The 20,717-nt window shown below is 36.7% G+C and overlaps 1 protein-coding gene across 2 annotated transcripts in view; it reads left to right on the top strand.

Moving 5' to 3' along the window:
- Positions 1-20,717, top strand: part of TBC1D23 (TBC1 domain family member 23) — a 64,098-nt gene that overhangs the window by 7,133 nt on the left and 36,248 nt on the right. For both annotated transcript variants that reach the window (XM_039251954.1, XM_039251953.1), the window contains exons 2-3: positions 18,804-18,915; positions 20,268-20,373. In XM_039251954.1, the coding sequence (XP_039107885.1) occupies positions 18,804-18,915; positions 20,268-20,373 (218 nt within the window). The remainder of the gene's footprint in view (positions 1-18,803; positions 18,916-20,267; positions 20,374-20,717) is intronic.

The raw sequence follows: 20,717 nt of genomic DNA, 5'->3' as shown, positions 1-20,717 counted from the left end.
TCTCTGACCCTCCCCTGCTCACACTGTCTCTCTCTCTCTCTCTCCTAGAAATAAATAATAAAAAAAAAAAAATAAAAGAGATGAAATTATAGATTCAATTAGGGAGAACCAATTTCTTTATAATACTGAATCTTCTTATGAAATAACTTGTCTGCCTTTTCTTTTTATTCAAGTTTATTATTTCTTTGTCTTGTTTAAGTTTCTTTNTCTGACCCTCCCCTGCTCACGCTGTCTTTCTCTCTCTCCTAGAAATAAATAAAACATTAAAAAAAATTAAAAAAAAGAAAATATAAGTAATTATACAGCTTAGTAACTTTATTAGCTCAGTAATTTTTCTGTTGTTTTTATTCAGGGATATTGGAGAAATAAGAAACTTGGTTTTAAAATAAATCTATTGTGGTTACTTCCCCTTTTTGGGAATTTCTAGCCTTTGTTTTGAAGTATAAGAGTGACCCATTGAAGAATGTTTTTATTTCATATAAGTGTGTAATTAAGTACCAGAATTTCTTGAGATTTATTCTGTAGATTTTATTTAGATTTAACCACTGGCATGAAAGTAAATGAGACTCTCTTTAGTCAAATAAAGTATCATTGATGGTTGGAATACAGGTTTAAAAAAATCTATTATGTATTTCTTTGCCAAACTAATCTCCATTGGTAAAGTACCCTTGGAAAAACTTGCCCAATGATGTAAAAGTGTTGTAACTTCACTTGTAGTAGTGTTCCTTTATTTTCTAAAATGATGGTTTCAAGGAAAGGAATGTTGGTAGTGTCTTTTCTCATTACATTTTGGACAAATTGGAAATTTGTGATAGAAAGAGGTAATGTGCTGTTTTGTGTTGATTTGTGCTTCTTTCATCCCGTTCTTTCTCTTGGGCAAAGGACATAACTCTATTTTCCAAGTAAACTACTGCTTTGGTTGGAAGAAAATAATCTTGTGCCTTTTTTGTGCATTGAATATGCTGGAAAGTCACCTCACATGAATATAAAAGAACAGTATGTTAGGGACTTTTCATTTTGAGGAAGCATGAAAGAGGAAAGGATTTAGAGCACTCTGTAAAGTCAACTTCTCATTAGTAGAGAAGATATTCTTCCATTTTGTAAGCGAAGTCTTACAGCAAATGTGTTGCAACATTATACATCTAAAGTAAAGTCATGAGAAACGACTTCCTCCTCCTCCTCCTCTTTTTTTTTTTTTGCTGAGGCAAAAATTCCTGAGTTTTTTCTTAGCAGAAGGGGCACGCTCCATTGGTACCATTGGTGCAATTTGATCTACATGGATTATGAATCAAAAATAAGTCTGAAGATTTAAAGCATCTGTTCCATTTGTAGTTAATTTTAGTAGTTTACAGAGCAGCATTGTAAGATCTGTCTCCTTTGCCTGTTGCACAGTGCTGAGATACTGTAGATACCATTTTTGTTTGGCTTGTCAGGCATAGAGGACTAGAGTTACACCTTCCTTACTTGGCACAAGATCCCGCTTAAACAAATTCTGGAAAGGATTGCATTATTTGATTAGGGAATCTCCCAAAGCTGCTTTTGTGGATATAATCCTGATACAAAGTTTCACTCATTTTTTTTTTAAAGCTGGTGAATGAGATGTTTTTTCCCCCCTTGGCATTCAAATATAAAACTTGTTAAAATGCTGTAAAAAGTATGTCTGATTCTCTGACAAAAATGCAGATAACTTCAAGATTTCACAATTACCGGGGCGCCTGGGTGGCTTAGTCGGTTAAGCGTCCGACTTTCGCTTGGGTCATGATCTCNTTATATAGAAGTAATTGCAAGGTGGGGCGCCTGGGTGGCTTAGTCGGTTAAGCGTCCGACTTTCGCTTGGGTCATGATCTCATGGTTCGTGGGTTCGAGCCCCGCGTCGGGCTCTGTGCTGACTGCCAGTTCAGAGCCTGGAGCCTGTTTCAGTCTGTGACTCCCTCTCTCTCTGACCCTCCCCTGCTCACGCTGTCTCTCTCTCTCTCTCTCCTAAAAATAAATAAAACATTAAAAAAAATAAAAAAATAAAAAAAATTAAAAAAAAAAAAAAGATTTCACAATTACCAGATTGTCCTCTCGTAGATTGTAAGGTGTTGTGGTCATTTCTTAATGTGTCTCATAGTATTTGTTAGGAAGTTTTGGTGGTTTGAGATTGATATTTAAAAATAAGTTACACATGAGGCACCTGGCTGGCTCATTTGGTAGAGCATGTGATTCTTGGTCTCAGGCTCATGAGTTCAAGCCCCTCATAGAGCTTACTTTAAAAAAATAAGTCAGGGGCGCCTAGGTGGCTTCGGTTAAGCGTCTGACTTTCGCTCAGGTCATGATCTCACGGTTCGTGGGTTCGAGCCCCGCGTTGGGCTCTGTGCTGACCGCCATCTCAGAGCCTGGAGCCTGTTTCAAAAAAATTCTGTGTCTTCCTCTCTCTCTGACCCTCCCCTGCTCATGCTGTCTCTCTCTCCTAGAAATAAATAAAACATTAAAAAAAATTTTTTTAATTAAAAAAAAATAAAAAATAAGCCAGAGAAAGGTAAATATCACATGATTTCACTCATGTGGAATTTAAGAAACAAAACAGGTAAACATAGAGGAAGAGAAGGAAAAACAAGATAAAAAGAGAGAGGGAGGCAAACTATGTGAGACTCTTATACAGAGAACAAACTGAGGGTTGCTGGAGGGAGCTTGGGTGAGGGGATGAGCTAAATGAGAGATGGGCATTAAGGAGGGCATTTGTTGGGATGAGCAATGGGTATTATATGTAAGTGATGAGTCACTAAATTCTACTCCTGAAATCATGATTACACTATATGCTAATTAACTTGGATTTAAATACATTAAGAAAATGAAAAAATAAATAAAAAGTTATGTAGTACATTATGGTCACTAAACTTCATCTGTATCTACTGTACAAGTGAATGTGTAACAAAGTTGTCTTATTTCCATTTCTATCAAATGTCACAAAATATTTAGGAACTAATTAAGGAATATTGGTATGGTAGTAATTTGTAACCATTGTGCAAACAACAGCAAAATAAGTTTAGGCAGTGTTTTCGATGCTGATGTCTCATGACCTGGGCATTAAGAAATAGCCAAAAATAAGATGACAGAAAGCCAGTCATGAAACCACAACGTAATATGTGCAGCTTGACACTGTTACACAGTCTGTTGGTGCTTGCAACTAGTTAGCTGGTCATTTTTGAGTTTTAAATAATTGATCAGAGGTGTAATGTAAACATGGGCAAGCTGGCCTGTCATGGTTTAACCTGTGCTGGTAGTGATTTACATTCCAAACAAATCCCAACAGACTACACTTCAGAAGGAGCTGCTCCCACCTTTGTCCAGTGGGTTTTAGATAATAGGACATGTGATAAAACCTTGGAATAGCCAGCTAGAATATAGGCTACATGGGAGCATGACTTTTTAAAGAAAAAAATTTTTTTCATGTTTATTTATTTTTGAGAGAGAGAGACAGAGCATGATTGAGGGAGAGAGGAATACACAGAATCTGAAGCAGGCTTCAGACTCTGAGCTGTCAGCACAGAACCCAATGTGAAGCTCAAACCCATGAGCAGTGAGACCATGACCTGAGCCAAAGTTGAATGCTCAACCAACTGAGCCACCCAGGCACCCTGAGAACAGGACTTTTTGTTCACGCTAGATCTTCAGAACCTCACACAGTGGCTAGCGGGTAGTGGTGTTCAATATATATTTATTGAAGGTTTGAATACAACAGTACTTTTGGCAGGGAAGGAAAGAATTCAGAACAGGGGTTAGAGAGAGGTATAAGAAAATTACTGTGAACTGAAGGAGAGTGTTTTAAGGAGAGAATCTAACTTTGCAGATGTGTAAAGAGGACAAGGACTAAGATGGCTGATGACTTTTTGGAGCAGTTTTAGTGGAGGGATGAAGGATTTGAGTGAATGCGGAGAGAGTAAGTAGAGATGAATGATGACTACCATTTTCAGGGAATTGAACTGTAAAAGGAAGGAGAGAGAGAACTTTATTTACTTAGAGAGAGTGCAAGCATGGGAGGGGCAGAGAGAGAGAGAGGGAGGGAGAGAATCCCAAGCAGGCTCCTTGCTGTCAGTGTGGAGCCCGGATGTGAGGCTTGAGCTCATGAACTGTGAGATCATGACCTGAGCTGAAACCAACAGTCAGATGCTTAACCAACTGAGCCACCCAGGTGCCACAGAGATGACTTTTTGAAAGGGAGTAGGTCATGTATAGGACTTGTTGAATAAGCAAATGTGTTGGAAATATTTGAGCAAAGGAGAATAATCACAGGCTATATTGTTTTTATGTCTTTGAATGCTAGAAGTTCTGAGTCCATTTTATCTTTTGGCTCTGTTTAATACTGCTACCAAACTCAGAAGTTTGAGTAATATCTATGCAGTAGAAATCGCATGTTTAGGATGTTTACATAGCAGGCTTTGGGCTTTTTATTGATTTCCTCAGCAGTGCAGCTTTTAAATTTTTATTTTAATCAAACAGTAATATATCTTAGACCTAAATCATTTTAAGACACAAAATTAATTTTTAAATATTGGCATTTATTTTTCTCTGTAGTTTCTCTGTACTTGTTGAAGTTTAGGTAATTAACATACATTTTAGGTCCCTTGTCATTTTGAATTACTACAATCTTTTTTTTTTTAGTTACAGAAAAGGGTTAGATTTTAAGAATTTGGAAAATTAATGAAATGGATTTGTTTACTTGATAGAGGCTTCATGAATTAAGAATATTTATTTTCAGTCCCAGAGAACATCCTATCTAAAGTGTTTTAGGGGGGTCGCCTGGATAGCTCAGTTGGTTAAGCATCCTACTTCGGCTCAGGTCATGATCTGGCGTCATGAGTTCAAGCCCCGCGTCAGGCTCTGAGCTTGCTTCAGATTCTGTGTCTCCCTCTCTCTCTGCCACTCTCCTGCTCACACTCTGTCTCTTTCTGTCTCTGTCTCTCAAAAGTGAATAAATGTTAAAAAAATAAAGTGTGTTAGAAACTTATTTCCATATGCTCAGATGACATTGTGTTGTAAGTTGAGTAAGCCATGGAAAATCATACAGACCATCTAGTAAGTTGTTGGGAATGATTTCTAATTGCTTTATTTTAGGGCTAGCTTCATTATTTTGTATGACTGTTTTCTATTCCTTTAAAAACCATTTATTGAGTGCTAATTTTGTCTCTAAATACTTATTCTTAACTAAATGAAGTGTGACTTTAGTGTTCCTACATTCATGTTTTCTCTTGTCTTAAAAGGGTAGCTTTCTCCATGTTTTATTATCGGCTCATTTGGCTTGGGATTTGTGTCACATGTACCCTAAAATGGTTCATGTGAACAACTTACTGACACTCTTTTCCTTTGGAAAACAGTGGCGGCTTTAGTGCCTATGGATGCTATCCAAAAAAAGAAAGTTGAAAAGGACAGATTCATGCAGGCTGTAGGCATTAAGATGGATTGGAAAGGACAGGGAGGGATACTCTGGTAGAACAGAAGATAATTCATATGCTGTTTGAATACTTCCCACCTCTTTTGATTCATTGGTATCTGGTACTGTCCCCATTTTATAGATGAAGAATAAGCTTGTATAGGTTTGTATATAAGCGTGTATCCTAGGTCACACAGCTGTTAATTGTATAGGGTCTGATGTCACATTTACTGATTTCAGATTGTATACTCTAAGCCTTTATATCCTCAGTTTCTTGGTGGTCTTGCTACTGAGCTGCCATGGCAAATGTTTAGGAGTTCTTTCCTTTCCCACGATGGTAGTTAACATGTACTGCTGTCAGCTCGAGGAGTTAGAGGCAAGACAGGCTCTTACCCCTTATCCTCGGGTGTGCCTTGAACCCTTCTACGGCACACTCCTTCATTGAGTGTAAATGAGGGTTTGCCACAGTAGCTTCATTTTAAAGTCCTGAGTTAAAGTGTCCCTTAACTTTTTCTGACGCAATTACTTCCTTTGTAACATTTTTATTGAAATATAATTTATATACCATAAAAGTCACCCATTTGAAGTGCACGTACAGTTCAGTGGTATTAGTATATTTGAAGTGTTAGGCAGTCCTCACTGTGACGTCTGTTTAGACTATTCTCATAACTCCAAAAAGAAACCCCCTACCCATTAGCTGTCACTCTCATTCCTTTGTCACCCCAGACCCCTGACAACCACTGTTCTACTTTCTGTCTCTATACATTTGCCTACTTTGGACATTTCATGTGAATGGAACCATACAGTATGTGACCTTTATGTCTGGTTTCTTTCACTTAGTGCAATGTTTTCAGGACTTTTTATCAATGTTACACTTCATTCCTTTTTATTGCTGGGTAATATTCCATTATATGAATATATTGCATTTTATTTATTCATCAGGTAATGGACATTCGGATTCCTTCTCCTTTTTGACCATTACAAATAATACTGTCATAAGCATTTATGTACAAGTTTTTTATTGTCTTTTTATGTGGTAAAATATATATAACATTAAATTTTACCATTTTAAGATGTACAGTTCAGTGACAGTAAGTATATTCATAGATATGTTCAACTATCCTCACCACTATCCATTTTCAGAATTTTTCATCATCCCAGGCAGAAACTCTATAACAAACAAGAACTTCCCATTCACTGCTCCTACCTCTACCCCCTGGTAACTTATAATTGCTGTCTCTGTGAATTTGCCTACTTTAGGTACCTAATATAAATGTAATCATACAGTTTTTAATCATTTGTGACTAGTTTGTTTTGCTTAGCATTTGTTTTCAGAGTTCATCCTTGTACCATGTGTCATAATTTTCTTCTTTTTAAGGATGATTAATATTTTGTGTATTTGTATACCATATTTTGTTTACTTGGGTTGTTTCCACTTTTTGGCTATTGTGAATAATGCTGCTGTGAACATGGATATATTCATATACTGTTTGAGTCCTTGGTTTTAGTTCTGGGTACATACCCAGAAGTGGAATAGCTAGATTATATGGTAATTCTCTGTAACTTTTTTTTTTTTTAATTTTTTTTAATGTTTATTTCTAGGAGAGAGAGAGAGACAGCGTGAGCAGGGGAGGGTCAGAGAGAGAGGGAGTCACAGACTCTGAAACAGGCTCCAGACTCTGGGCTGGCAGTCAGCACAGAGCCTGACGCGGGGCTCGAACCCACGAACCGCGAGATCATGACCTAAGCGAAAGTCGGATGCTTAACCGACTAAGCCACCCAGGCGCCCCAATTCTCTGTAACCTTTTAAGGAACTGCCAAACTTTTCCACAGTGGCTGCACCATGTTACGTTCCACTAGCAGTGCTCAAGGATTGTAATTTCTCCACATCCTTGTCCTGTTTAGTGGGTGTGAAATGTAGTGTGTCATTATTGTTTGTGTGTAAGTTTTTGTATGGGTGTATATTTTGAGTTCTTTTGGTTTGTACTTGAGAGTAGAATTGTTGGGTCATACAGTAACTTTATGTTTAACCTTTTGGAGGATCTGTCAAGCCAATTTCCAAAATGGCAGCACCATTTTACATTCCTGCCAGGAATGTCTGAAGGTTCCACAATCTCCGCATCATTGTCAACACTTATGTCTTTTGATACTAGCTGTCCTTGTGATTGTGAAAATGGTATCTCATTATGGTTTTGATTTGAGTTTTCCTAAGGGCTAATGATATTTAATGCCTTTTCATGTACTTATTCATCGTTTGTATATCTTTTTTTCTTCTTTTTGAGAAAGAAGAGTTGTCAGATGCCTTGAAAAAGTTAAGTCAGGGTAAAGATTTAGATGTTAGGAAGGAAGGAACATATGTCCCTATGTTAGGGACATAAGGAGAGTCCCTATGGAATGGTTGGGTAAAAGAAGGAGGAGAAATGATGGGGAGTAGAGTAGAAGAGGGGGAATTGAGGGGAAGATGAGGGAGAAGTAATGATGTATATTTTCAAGAATTCTTTCAGAAAGGTTGGCTATGAAAGGAACAACCAAGAGTTTGGGAACTAAATGGAAAGAAAAGCTTGAAGGAGCTTTTCTGGTTGTTGTTGATGATGTTTCTAATGGAGATACTGAGCATATTTTCTCAGAGGACAGAACCAGTGGGAGATAGGCGAGAGGGGATAATTGGTGGCACATGGCTTCAGAGGGGAGTTCAGGTTAAGAGAAGACCTAGGCAGAGGTACCACTGTTAGACTAGAGAAAGAATTTGTAGACGTCTGTGTATAGAGGAAAGACAGAAATGATCCTTGGAGATGATGACAAGTTGTTTATGTTTGTTTTTGGAGAGGGACTGAGATCAAAGGGAAGAGAAGCCTCCTGGCCTATGTTTTTTCTTTCAAGTCAGAAGTAATATCACTTGAGGTAAAGTGACTGTGTAAGAGTTCTGAAGAAACTGGTGAATAGGAAATTTCAGCCAGCATTGATGCCAAGCAGATAGAGTAATTAGTGAATTTATGATAATGTCATAAACTTGTCTTAATTTATTTTCCCATGAAGTCTTTATTGAGCAGACTATAGGAACAAAGGAAGGCAGAATTGGTTAGATTAACCCAATGCTAAAAATTTATAGCTTTCTGAATTTGGCAGGAAGACAAAGGAAATACATTCAGGGTGTTAAGAATGTGCTTAAGGTCTTAGACCATGGAGTTACCATGGAGGACAAAAAGTGAAGCCACGTGAAAGTTCTTTTAACTACTTTATGCCATCCTTCTGTCCTCTACCCTTAACTCCATCCACAGGGATCATGAAACTAATTTTCTTTCATGCTCAAGAATAGAAAATATTTTTACACCTTTTAACTTCCTTCTGAGTTTATTATATTATGTACACCTTTAAAAAAGGAGGTTTGTTGTCATTATAGGTTCAACTTCTTTCTCTTTTTGACACTTTCATTATTCAGTAAGGGAGAACTAAAATACGTAAGTGGCACAAATGCCACATTGTTTTCTTCTTACTGATTATGTGAAGTATTGTTTCCTGAGTAGTAGCTACTTAATACTTTAAACAAAGACATATATGTTTGAAGTAGGAATTATTATCATTCTTGTTTCTTTCTCTCTGCAAATATTTGCTCATTTTAAACTACAATAATACCCCCTCCAAATTAAAACTGTTCTGTAAGCACTCTGCTTAAAATAAACATTTCATTTATTGTTTGTTTGTTTATTTTTGAGAGCAAGAAAGAGCATGAGCAGGGAGGGGAGAGAAAGAGAGGGAGACATAGAATCCAAAGCAGGAGCCAGGCTCTGAGCTGTTAGCACAGAGCCCGATGTGGGGCTTGAACCCACAAGCCATGAAATCATGACCTGAGCTGAAGTTGGACGCTCAACCAACTGAGCCACCCAGGTGGAGGGGAGGGGGAGCGAGGCAAACCGTAAGTGACTCTTGAATACAAAGTCACTTTTACCATGTAAGGCAATTTAACCAATGGATAACACCAAGAACCTACTACTTCATTAGGATGAAAATAAAAATATAATCATAATTATGATCATATTCACAAACCTGTTACCAAGGATGACTTTCAGATGATTTCACACAAGAAACAAAAATTACTTACAATTTTTGAATTCTGTTTTATGTTTTAGTTCTCTTATAAAGCATGTAGTACATTTCAAGTAGAGTCTACTGAAGAAGAACAACTTCATCGAATCACTTTTGGACAATGAAAGTTCTTGAAGATCTAAGTATGGGGAAAGGTCAGGCCAGCCACTTGTTGCCACCGGTTACCGAGTGCCGGGTACAAGGGCCACACACACCCCAGGCACACCCTCCACCGCAAAGTCTCATAGAGGAGTGAGAGAGGGATAGAGTGCTGATTACTCAATTTTCTACTTGTGACATAACAGTAATGTTAATTTTGAAGGGGCATCTCACACAAGCAAGAGCTTTGCACATGGGCTCAAAGGAAAAACCATCCATGAGTAATGTGTGACTCCGTGTAAATGAGGGTATTAACCACTGGGAAAGTTAATCATTAACTCCTAAGGGGCCACAACTCCATTCCCTGAATCTCCATACTGATCTACTCTATATCTCTGTTGTCCTTGAGAACTCATCCTTAGGTCTTGTCCATACTTAAGAACCTACCCCATCACCTTCTAACTCCTTAATTTGCATTTTATTTTTTTAAAATAGTTTATTGTCCAGTTGGTTTCCATACAACACCCAGTGGTCATCCCAAAAAGTGCCCTCCCCCATGCCCATAACCCCCCTTCCCCTCTCCCCCACCGCCATCAACCTTCAGTTTGTTCTCATCATTCAAGAGTCTCTCATGGTTTGCCTCCCTCCCTCTCTCCAACTATTTTTCCTCTTCTCCTCCCCCATGGTCCTCGTTAAGTTCCTCCTAATCCACCTATATGTGCAAACATAAGGTATCTGTTCTTCTCTGCCTGACTTACTTCCCTCAGCATAACACCCTCAAGTTCCATCCATGTTGCTACACATGGCCAGATTTCATTCTTTCTCATTGCCATGTAGTATTCCATTGTATCAGTTCCTCATTTTAAGATAGCTACCTTGTTGTTTTCATGGTTATAATAAGCACTGCTTTGAACATGCTTTTAACTGAATCATTTTACTCATTCTCAATTTTTGTTGATTGAAAGGATATAAATGTTAAAAAGGAATCCATAGGTATTTAAATTACTCAAGCAGTACATACAAATATAATACATATTATGAATATACTCAAGCTTGGGGCACTTGGATGGCTCCGTGGTTAAGTGTCTGACTCTTGACTTCATCTCAGGGCATGATCTCATGGTTTGTGGGTTTGAGCCCCGCGTTGGGCTCTGCATTGGCAGTGTAAAGCCTGCTTGGGATTCTCTCTCTCCTTCTTTCTCTGCCCCTTCCTTGCTCTGTCTCTCTGTTTCAAAATAAATAAACTTATATTTATATATTTTTCAAGATTTACTAATGCTATGTGCAAAGTAAATGCCCTTCCTATCTCATTTCTCTGAAGTAGCCACCTTTTACAATTTTCTCTCTTTTTCTAATGGATATTGCCATACCCCTGACCCACTTCCGGTCCCTAATGACTACTGTTTTGGGTTTTTTTCCTGCCCTTGTGATTTGGACTATTGTAGGTACCTCAAATAAGTACAGTATTTGTCTTTTTGTGACTGGCTTATTTCACTTAGCAAAGTGTACACAAGATTCATCCATGTCGTAAATGTGTCAGTTTCCTTCCTTTCTAAGGCTGAATAATATTCATGTGTGCGTGTGCGTCTGCGTGTGTGTGTGTGTGTGTGTGTGTGTGTGTGTGTGTTTATTCCATTTCATTTATCCACTGAAGGATATTTGCGTTGCTTTAACCTTTGGGTACTGTGAAAAATGCTGTTATGAATGTGGACTTACAAATATCTCTTTGAGTCCCTGCTTTTACTTCTTTTGGGTATATAACCAGAAGAGGAATTGCTGGATCATACAGTAATTTGGGGAGGAATAGGCATACTGTTTTCCATAGTGGCTACACCATTTTACATTCCCACCAACAGTGCCCAGGGTTTTTCACTTTCTCCATATCCTCACCAACACTTCTTTTATTTTTTTTTATTTTTTTATTTTTTTAATAATAGCCATCCTTATAGTTGTGAAGTTTTACCTCCATGTATTTGGGGACTTTCCTACTTTTTTCTTGTGGTTGATTTCAAGTTTCATAGCATTGTGATGTGAAAATATGCATGGTATGATTTCAGTCTTTTTGTACCTGTGGAGGGCTGTTTGGTGACCCAATATGGAACACTCTCTAAGAGTGTGTATTCTGTTGCTTTAGGATGAAATGTTTCAAATATACCTGTTAAGTACATCTGGTCCAGTGTGTCATTCAGAGTCATTATTTTCTTGTTGATTTTCTGCCTGGATAATCTGTCCATTGCTATAAGTGGAATATTAAAGTCTTTTACAGTTACTGTAGTATAATTGATGTTTGCTTATGTTTGTGACTAATCAGTTTATATATTTGGGAGCCTTCATGTTGAGGGCATAGATATTTATAATTGTTAGCTCTTCTTGATGGGTAGACCCCTTAATTATGATATATTGCCTTTCTTCATCTCTTGTTACAGGTATTTGTTTTAAAATCTCGTTTGTCTGATACAAGTATGGCTTTCTTTTGATGTCCGTTAGCATGATAGATGGTTCTCCATCCTCTCACTTTCAAATAGATGTCCTTATGTCTAAAATGAGCCCTATAGGCAGCATATAGGCGGATCTTACTTTTTTATTTTTAATCCGTTCTGATATCTATGTCTTTTGATTGGGGCATTTAGTCCATTTATATTCAGAGTGGTTATTGAAAGATATTAATTTATTGCCATTGTGTTATTTGTAGATTTATTGTTTTTTGTGATGCCTCTGGTCTTTTGTAGTCTTTGCTGCTTTCCACTCACAGAGTCCCCCTTAGGATAATTTGAAGATTTACTGGTCATGAACTCCTTCAGTTTTTGTTTCTCTGGGAAAGCCTTTATCTCTCCCTCATCTCTCTCCTATTCTGAGTGACAGCCTTGCCAGATAGAGGATTCTTGGCTGCACACTTTTCCTATTCAGCACATTGAATATTTCCTGCTACTCCCTTCTGACCTGCCAAGTTTCAGTGGACAGGTCTGCTGCTAACCTTATGTGTCTACTTTTGAAGGTTAAGGACCTTTTGTCCTTACCTGCTTTCAGAATTCTCTCTTTATCTATGTATTTTGCCAGTTTCACTGTGATATGTCATGGTGTTGACCTGTTTTTGTTGATATTTTTTTAGAAAGCAACTTTACTATTTTTTTTAACTTTTTTTAATGTTCATTTATTTTTCAGAGACAGAGCACAAGGGGGAGGGGGAGAGAGAGAATGAGGCACAGAATCCAAAGCAGGCTCCAGACTCTGAGCTGTGAGCACAGAGCCCTTTGCGGGCCTCGAACCCACGAATATGCGAGATTATGACCTGAGCTGAAGTTGGCTGCTTAACTGACTGAGCTACCCAGGTGCCCCTGTTTTTGTTGATTTTGAAGGGAGTTCACTGTGCCTCTAGGACTTGGATGCCTGTTTCCTTCTGCAGATTAGGGAAGTTCTGAGCTATAATTTGTTCAAATAAATCTTCTGCCCCTTTCTTTTCTTCTCCTGGGGCTCCTATGATATGGATATTGTTTCGTTTCATGGAATTACTAGTAATTTCCTTTCCCTATTTTTTTCAGCTTCATTATTTTCCATGATTTTATCTTCTATTTTACCTATTCTCTCCTCTGCTTTTTCCATCTATTTTGCAAGTCAGAGCATTTTTTCAGTTCATCCTGACTAGTTCTTAGGTCTTTGATCTTTGCAGCAAGTGTTTCTCTGATGTCTTCTATGCTTTTTTTAAGCCCGGCTGTTAGTCTTATGACTGTTATTCTAATTCTTGTTTAGATATATTGTTTGTTTTGAATAATGCTCTGTGATTTCTTCTTGACCTTTCTTAGGGAAGAATTCTTCCGTTTTGTCATTTTGGCTAAGTTTCTGTTCTTTGTGTGTTTTAAAAGCTTGTTCTGTGTCTTGCACCTTTGATTGAGTACTACTATATTAGAAAGGAGTCATACACCAGTACCAGAGTCTGGCACTCTGGGAAGGTTTTTGGTGTATGTTACATCCACTCTTGTTGTGTTTTGGCTGCTCTATCCCTTTGCAGGCTCAGCTCTTTGCAGAGCTCCTCTTTGCTTGTGATGGTGCAGAATTTGGACCTTTAACTAGGTGTGCTTTGATTTTTTTTTTTTTGTTGAAGTAACTCTGGGAAAAGAAAGGGGGGGAGAAGCCTGATCCCATAAAAAGAGAAAAATGAAAGGGAAGAATAGAAAACCAAATAGAGAATCAGAAATCTTCAAGGCTAATTCCAGAGAAAGAGGAAGGAAAATAAAAATAAAAGAGAAAATATGGAAAAAGAATAGAATAAAAATGCCTTATCAAAAAATACATATATTTATTATATATAAATATATAAAAATAAATTTATTAACATATAAAAATAATATAAATTTAAATAATTAAAAAGCATATATAAAATTATATATATATACACATATATAGTTGTTGTTTTTCACCAAAAACAAATCAGAAACTATGAGCCTGATTCAAAAGAAAAAAGAGGGAAGAAAGAAGAAGAAAAAGGAAAAGAAACAGTTGTCCGTTGGTGCCTGGGACAGGTGGCTGTGCTGGTCTGGAGGAGAGGTCAGCCGCCTTGGGTCAGCCAGTCTTGTTTCAGTAAATAAGCAGTTGCCAGGCACAGAGGGGTGGGGTTTGGTGTAAGTGAGTCCTGCCTCCGTTGGGGGCCACTGTGCTGCTCTCTGAAGTCCTGCCATGTTGGTGTTGGGGGACGGGGGGAATGGCAACATCCCAGTCTTTCCTCTCCAGACTAGGTATCTCAACCCACGCTGTTCAGGCAGCCCTCAGAGTAGCAAGGGCAGTCAGCTTGCCCTGCTCTACAGTTCTCCCACACCTTCTAGGCACTCACTTCCGAGTCCTAAAGGACCCAGCTCTGTGTGGCTCCTCTCCCCTGTTCCAGAGTAGGGTTTCACAGTCCTGCTGATAAAAGACTTTTTGTCTGGTACCTTCAGGGTCTTTTGTCCTTGGGGAGGCAATAGCCCTCTTCCCAGAGTACTCTGGGAAGGGGACTGTTCTTGCCTGTGTGCTCTGAGATCGCTACACCAGGCTATGCACTCTGGCTGGCTCCCTTCTCCCCAGGAGTGTGTGCCAGGGCTGCTGGCTGTGCTCCAGAGAAAGTCAATCACTTCTGAAACCTTCAAATTTCAGCTCCAAAGGCTGTGTGCAAAAAAACCAACCAATCAAACAAAAAAACCCTAAAAAACAAAAAGCCTCCAAAAAACTGGCACTCTCGTATTTCTCGTTCCCCAGTCTGGGGTCCAGAGAGATTTTCCTTTTGTGCTAACTCGATGCTGCACTTTCACAATCCCTCTCTTTTTCTCTCCCTTTGTCTCTCCACAGAAAGTGTTCCTTCCCCTCTGTGCCTATGCCATTTTATCTCCCCCAGTTCACATACATGTACCTTGATCCTGCCAGGCTGTTTCCCTCCAACTGTGAAGATGCTTCTGCCACTCTGAGGTGTGAAGTTTTAGTATAATTGATTTTTAAATTCTTGCAGCCCTTCTTAAGAATAAATAATTGGTAAATAATATATATGCATCATACACCTAAGCAGCTGAACTATTGATATATATTTTCAAAATTAGGAGACATAGAGCCAAAAAGTTAAAACAGCTCTAATGTTCATTAAGTGATGAATGGATAAATAAAATGTAGTATAACATGCAGTGGAATATTATTTAACAATAAAAAACATGTGCTGACACATGCTACAACATAGATAGACTTTGAAAACATGATACTAAGAAACCAGACACAAAGACTGCATAAATAAGATTCCACATATAAAATGTCCAGAATTGGGGCACCTGACTGGCTCAGTTAGGAGAGCATGAGACTCTTGTTATCAAGGTAATGAGTTTGAGCCCCATGTTGGGTGTAGAGATTACTTAAAAATAAATAAACTTTAAAAAATAAAATAAAATGTCCAGAATGGGTTGGGACAGAAAGTAAATCAGTGGTTGCCAGAGGCTGGGAGCATGGTGGGGAGGAGTGGAGAATGGTTGATAATGGATGTAGAGTTTAAGTGCAGAAAGATACCTGTAAAAAATTAAGAGATAAACTAAGTCTCATTTTCACTTCCTGTTTGGAGTGTGTACAGTTAAATTTTCATAAATTTTTAAATTACAGGGAAAAGTTTTTAGAACATGGTTAGGGGGGAAACAATTTAGAAAAAAAGTATATTATACATTTTTTTTTACTCCAGTGGCAGATTTTCTGTGACTTTCTGACTTTTGGGAACACCACATACATAATCCTAGTTGCTTTTAGAAATGATAATTTCAAATGGATTCCATGTAAGGCTTATTCAGAAAATAAGCATGTACAAAAATTTAAATTGAATTTATTAATCTTAGGAGTATTTAGAAATCCATATTTAATTTGGTAGTGCTTGAAAATTCATGTTCCCCCATCATATCCCTTAAACTTGGATTGTGCAAATGCTTCCATACGCTAGAAGTTACTCATCATTTGGTTGAAGAAGAAAAATTCAGTTGCTAGTTTGAATAAACATTAACTTCATATGAATTTAGTCACGTTGTTTGCCTTGTTATAATTGTAAAGCAACTTGGGTTCCAATGCTTCGGTGATTTTGCCACAAAATATCAGGTGAGGGGAAATTTTATTTTTTTTATTTAGGTTTTGAAAATATGTCCTTGATAGATCATCAGTAGTAACCCATAGTGTCATACTAACAGATAGTATGGTTTCAGTGTCATAGAGTTGGGAAGAGATGCATTTGTTACTTTGCAACCCTAAAGCTTTGGATTTGTTTTGCGTTGAACCTTCTAGCAAAGTAGACAGTTACTTTTTTTTTCAGATTTAACTAGGATAAATGGACAAGGCCTATACTTTTCTATTTTAAGACCTGTCTGAATGTCCAATACATTTCTACCAAACTTTACTTGTGAGGTTAGTAAGAAGCCACCATTATCAAAGAAGATTTTTTAAAAAACTTACTTTCCCCAACCCTCCCCGATCATACCCCACCAGACATGTGTCTTACTTTTGAATGTTAGGTTTTGCTTGCTCAAAAGTGGAAGGAAACTTGGTTTAGGGGAAGGAAAATTCTATTTGAGAGCTAAGTGCTATAGGATTCCTATCTCTCGATAGGAACTTGACCCTTATGTGAATTATTTAACTTCACTATTTTCAACTCTTTTGCTACTTTCGTAATGTTGAAGGTCTGATAACTGAACTTTGGATACCTTGTTCAGAAGATAAAATTACTTTTATTTAGTTTGTGAGAGATGCCTTTTCCTTCTTAAGTTGGAGCATTTTCTGGTTTCTTGCTCATGGTTGTACTGTTGGAAACCATGTTTGTGGTTCCCTGGGGGCAGCATCAAAGACTACAGCAGCAGCTGTATCAACAAGGATGTGCTTGTACATTATTATGATTTAAAAAGTATTTGATGGTTGGGCATTTTGCCCCAGAATACCAACTTGTTGTCTGGAATAGTAAGGGATTTGACAAAGTTACTTCAAAAAGAAATCAAGAATTTTTGCACTGAAAAATAGAAAAATTCTAGTTCTTCATTTATTTGGTAGAATAATTCTATTTCATGTGATGGTGTTTTCAGTTCATTTACATATTTAATCATTAAAAATATGGTATTTTTCAAAGATCATGTTAAATTTTCTCTGTTTCATGGTTACAAACAATCTTTCACATTCTAACAGGTTCTCTTATACATTTTGACTAGATGAAAATAGATTAAGCCCCATTATTTATCAACTATAGGCCTGAACCATGTCTGAATAATAGACTTGAAATCTCTTTCCCTCACTTTCTCGTCCAACACTTTGATGACCACATAGGAAAAGAAAAAAAAATGTTTTTTGCATGGTTACTAGTTATCTTCTTTTTCTTATGAATTTGTAGTAGCTTTGTTAAGTCTCTCAATTTGATCACTACTTTTGTGTTGAATATGATTCCAAGTGATTATATATATATATATCATTTAATTCCATTCCCTTAAGAGGGTAACACTTTACTAAATTTACACATTTAAACTAATATTCTTGGAATCCTATCAGTTAGGGGAGATTTACATTATCTTATTGAGAGAATGTGGAATGGAAGTAAATTATTTTACTCAAAACCTCCCCTCCCCCCCCCACCCCATGTGACAAAGTTTTGGTTTCCTGATTATAGTGGGAGGCTCCTTCAGGCTGCTTCAAAGAGTTTTAGAAATTGTCTGGCTGAGTTATGGATTTTTACTTGTATAGATTTCTTATGTACTGTATATTATAAACAAAATGACTGAAACTCAGCTTTTGAGAATTCTGAGAGAATTAGTTATTTTAAGTGGTTATTTCATGGCTAAAAAACAATTCATAATGTTTGTGAAAGTTTTTGAAAAATGTATTCTTCTTAACCGTATAAATAAAAATAAAAATAAAAATTTATTTCATGTTTAATTTTCTCTTTAAACCTAGTAGACTGAACATAACCGTTTGATCATGTACTCAATGATGTATTGTTTTTCTTTAATATATAAAACTGTGATGCCATTAGAACTTCTTCGCTCCTCTGACATTTATTGCGCACTTCCTGTAAGCTAGGCACAGCTCTAGGCATGATATCTATATAAGTTATGTACTAAGTATTCCCATACGGCAGTGCTTTGAATTCTTCACTGAATTTTATTATTTCTCCTCTTCACCACTAGTTAGCATAATATCAACATAAATTCTGGAACAGACTGTTAAAATTGGAATCTTGGCTATAGTACTTACTAGACCAGTATTCATAAACCATATAATCCTTCTTTGCTTCAACTTCTGCATATGTAAACGGGGGCCAGTGATGATTGTGGTTACTTCATAGGATTGTTGTGAGAACTAAAATAAAACATGGACAGTGTTTGGAACAGTGCCTGGCACATAGATAGTGCTCTATAAAATGTAAGTCATTACTACTACCGTGAATAATAATATTACCGTGACTTTTAAGTGCTGTCATCCTACTTGCCCTGTCTTCCCTTTATAAATTTCTTTAATTTTAGAAAACATAACTAAGGTTGTTAAAAGTAAATGCAAGATAAGAGTAAATTGCATGAAATCTGAGATACCCTTTCAAGGAAACAAAATGCTGTGTATGCCTCGGCCTTGCATTTTGGCTGCTGAGAACCTTTCTTTCATATACACAGCCTTTAACAGGCCGTGCTTATAAATTAATCTTCAGTAAGAAAAATAAGTAGAATTGATCTATTCAGGACTTGTTTTTTAGGGAAAAAGATCTTGAAGAAGCTCTGGAAGCAGGAGGTTGTGATCTTGAAACTTTACGAAATATAATTCAGGGGAGACCACTACCTGCTAATCTGAGGGCCAAAGTTTGGAAGGTAAAGTAACTGGAAACTAAAACAAAATGTAATCACTTAAGAATATCATTCGAGAATTTTTATGTTCATTTGTCTTAGTTGCAGAAAATTTTATCATCTTCTGATCATGTCGCATCTAGAGAATTTATCAAACAGAGCAACTTAACTGAAATGGTGTGTTTCTGTTATGTTTGGTTATTTGATAATACAGGTTTTGAAGGGCAATGCTTTTCTTTTGTAGTCATGACATGATATTTATGAAAATTGTTTAATGAAATGGGAAAATTCAACCAGTGAGTAAGATAGGATGTATAATTGCAGTCATGGAATTATCTCAGCTATGTTAAAGACAAGGTGGATGGCATTCTGTTCTGGCAAGTCTCTCTGGGTGTTGGAATTATAGGACATTTTATTTGCTTTATTTTCCTCTTCATCTGTTCTCTAGTGCATGTATCCTTTTTTAAATTTAAATTAAGATTTTGTTATGATTACAAAAGAAATACTGTTTGTTAGAACATATAAGCATTAGATAAGATAAAAACTATCTGCTGTCTGTCACCTATGGGTAAAACACATAATAATGTCTTGGTATATATCTTTTTATTTTTTTTTCTCTGCACATATATAACAGAAATGGAATGATAATTGTACATAGCATTCTGAATGTTTTATAGAAATTTAAAACACATACAAAAGTAGAGAGAATTATATAATGAACCCCCAAGAACTATCACTTAGTTGTAACTGTTAATATTTGGCCAGTCTTGTTTGATTAGTACCTCTATCCTTTCCTTCACATCCTACCCACTAGATTATTTTAAAGCAAATCATTGGTAGCACTAAAATACTTTAGTATGAAAGTCTAAAAGATAAAGACTTTTAAAGTAAGCATAATACCATTAAGTTTTTAAAAATCATAATTCCTTAATGTGTCTTCACATGGCTAAAGGAATAGGGGCTCTCTCTGGGGTCTCCTTTATGAAGGCACTAATTCCGTTATCAGGGCTCCATGCTCATGACCTAATCACCTCCCAAAGGCCTCACCTCTAAATAACATCTCATTGGGAATTAGGTTTCAACATCTGAATTTTGTGGGAGGACACAAACATTCATTCTATAGCATTGATGTTTGCTTGAAATGCATTTGTATATGCTATTCACTGGATTGAAATTTAATGTAGGGAAATTTAAAATAATTGTGTTCATTATGATATGACTTAAGGGATCAGCATTTGGTGGGGTGTAAATACATTACTTTGTGATCTTTGAAGTATGCGTCATTATTTCAAAATTCAGGAATTTCCGTTATTACAGCATATTTTCTAAGAATGAAAAATGACATACAAAGTTAATTGCTTTTATCTTTCTTACAGATTGCTCTAAATGTTGCAGGAAAAGGAGATAGTTTGGCATCATGGGATGGTATTTTAGACTTGCCAGAACAGAATGCCATCCACAAAGATTGTCTAGAGTTTATTGGTAAGTTTAATAATTGTTTTCAGACTGAAAAAGTCTGAAAATAATATTTTGAGGTAGAAGAGTTGCTCTTTAGTAGGATCATCTTGTTACAATTTGTGATATGTTAAATTTGTGAAGAGCTGGTGAATAGCCTTAGGACTTCTCTTTGGAAATTCTTATGGAGTAATATCTAGTATTGTTAGAGAGCCCAATATTTAGGGTTGGGTTTTTTTTTTGTTTTTTTTTTTTGGCTTATATGTTCACATCTTCCAATACCTTTACAGTTTTATTGCAGTCTTAAAATTGTTTTTTTGTGTAAAGGTCTGTATGATCTTTTTTTTTTTTTTTTTTTTTTTTTTTTTTTT

Source organism: Hyaena hyaena, unplaced genomic scaffold (assembly GCF_003009895.1).
Source record: "Hyaena hyaena isolate Hyena2069 unplaced genomic scaffold, ASM300989v1 scaffold_407, whole genome shotgun sequence".
In the NCBI taxonomy this organism is placed as follows: Eukaryota; Metazoa; Chordata; class Mammalia; order Carnivora; family Hyaenidae; genus Hyaena; species Hyaena hyaena.
This window is presented reverse-complemented; position numbering and strand designations above follow the sequence as displayed.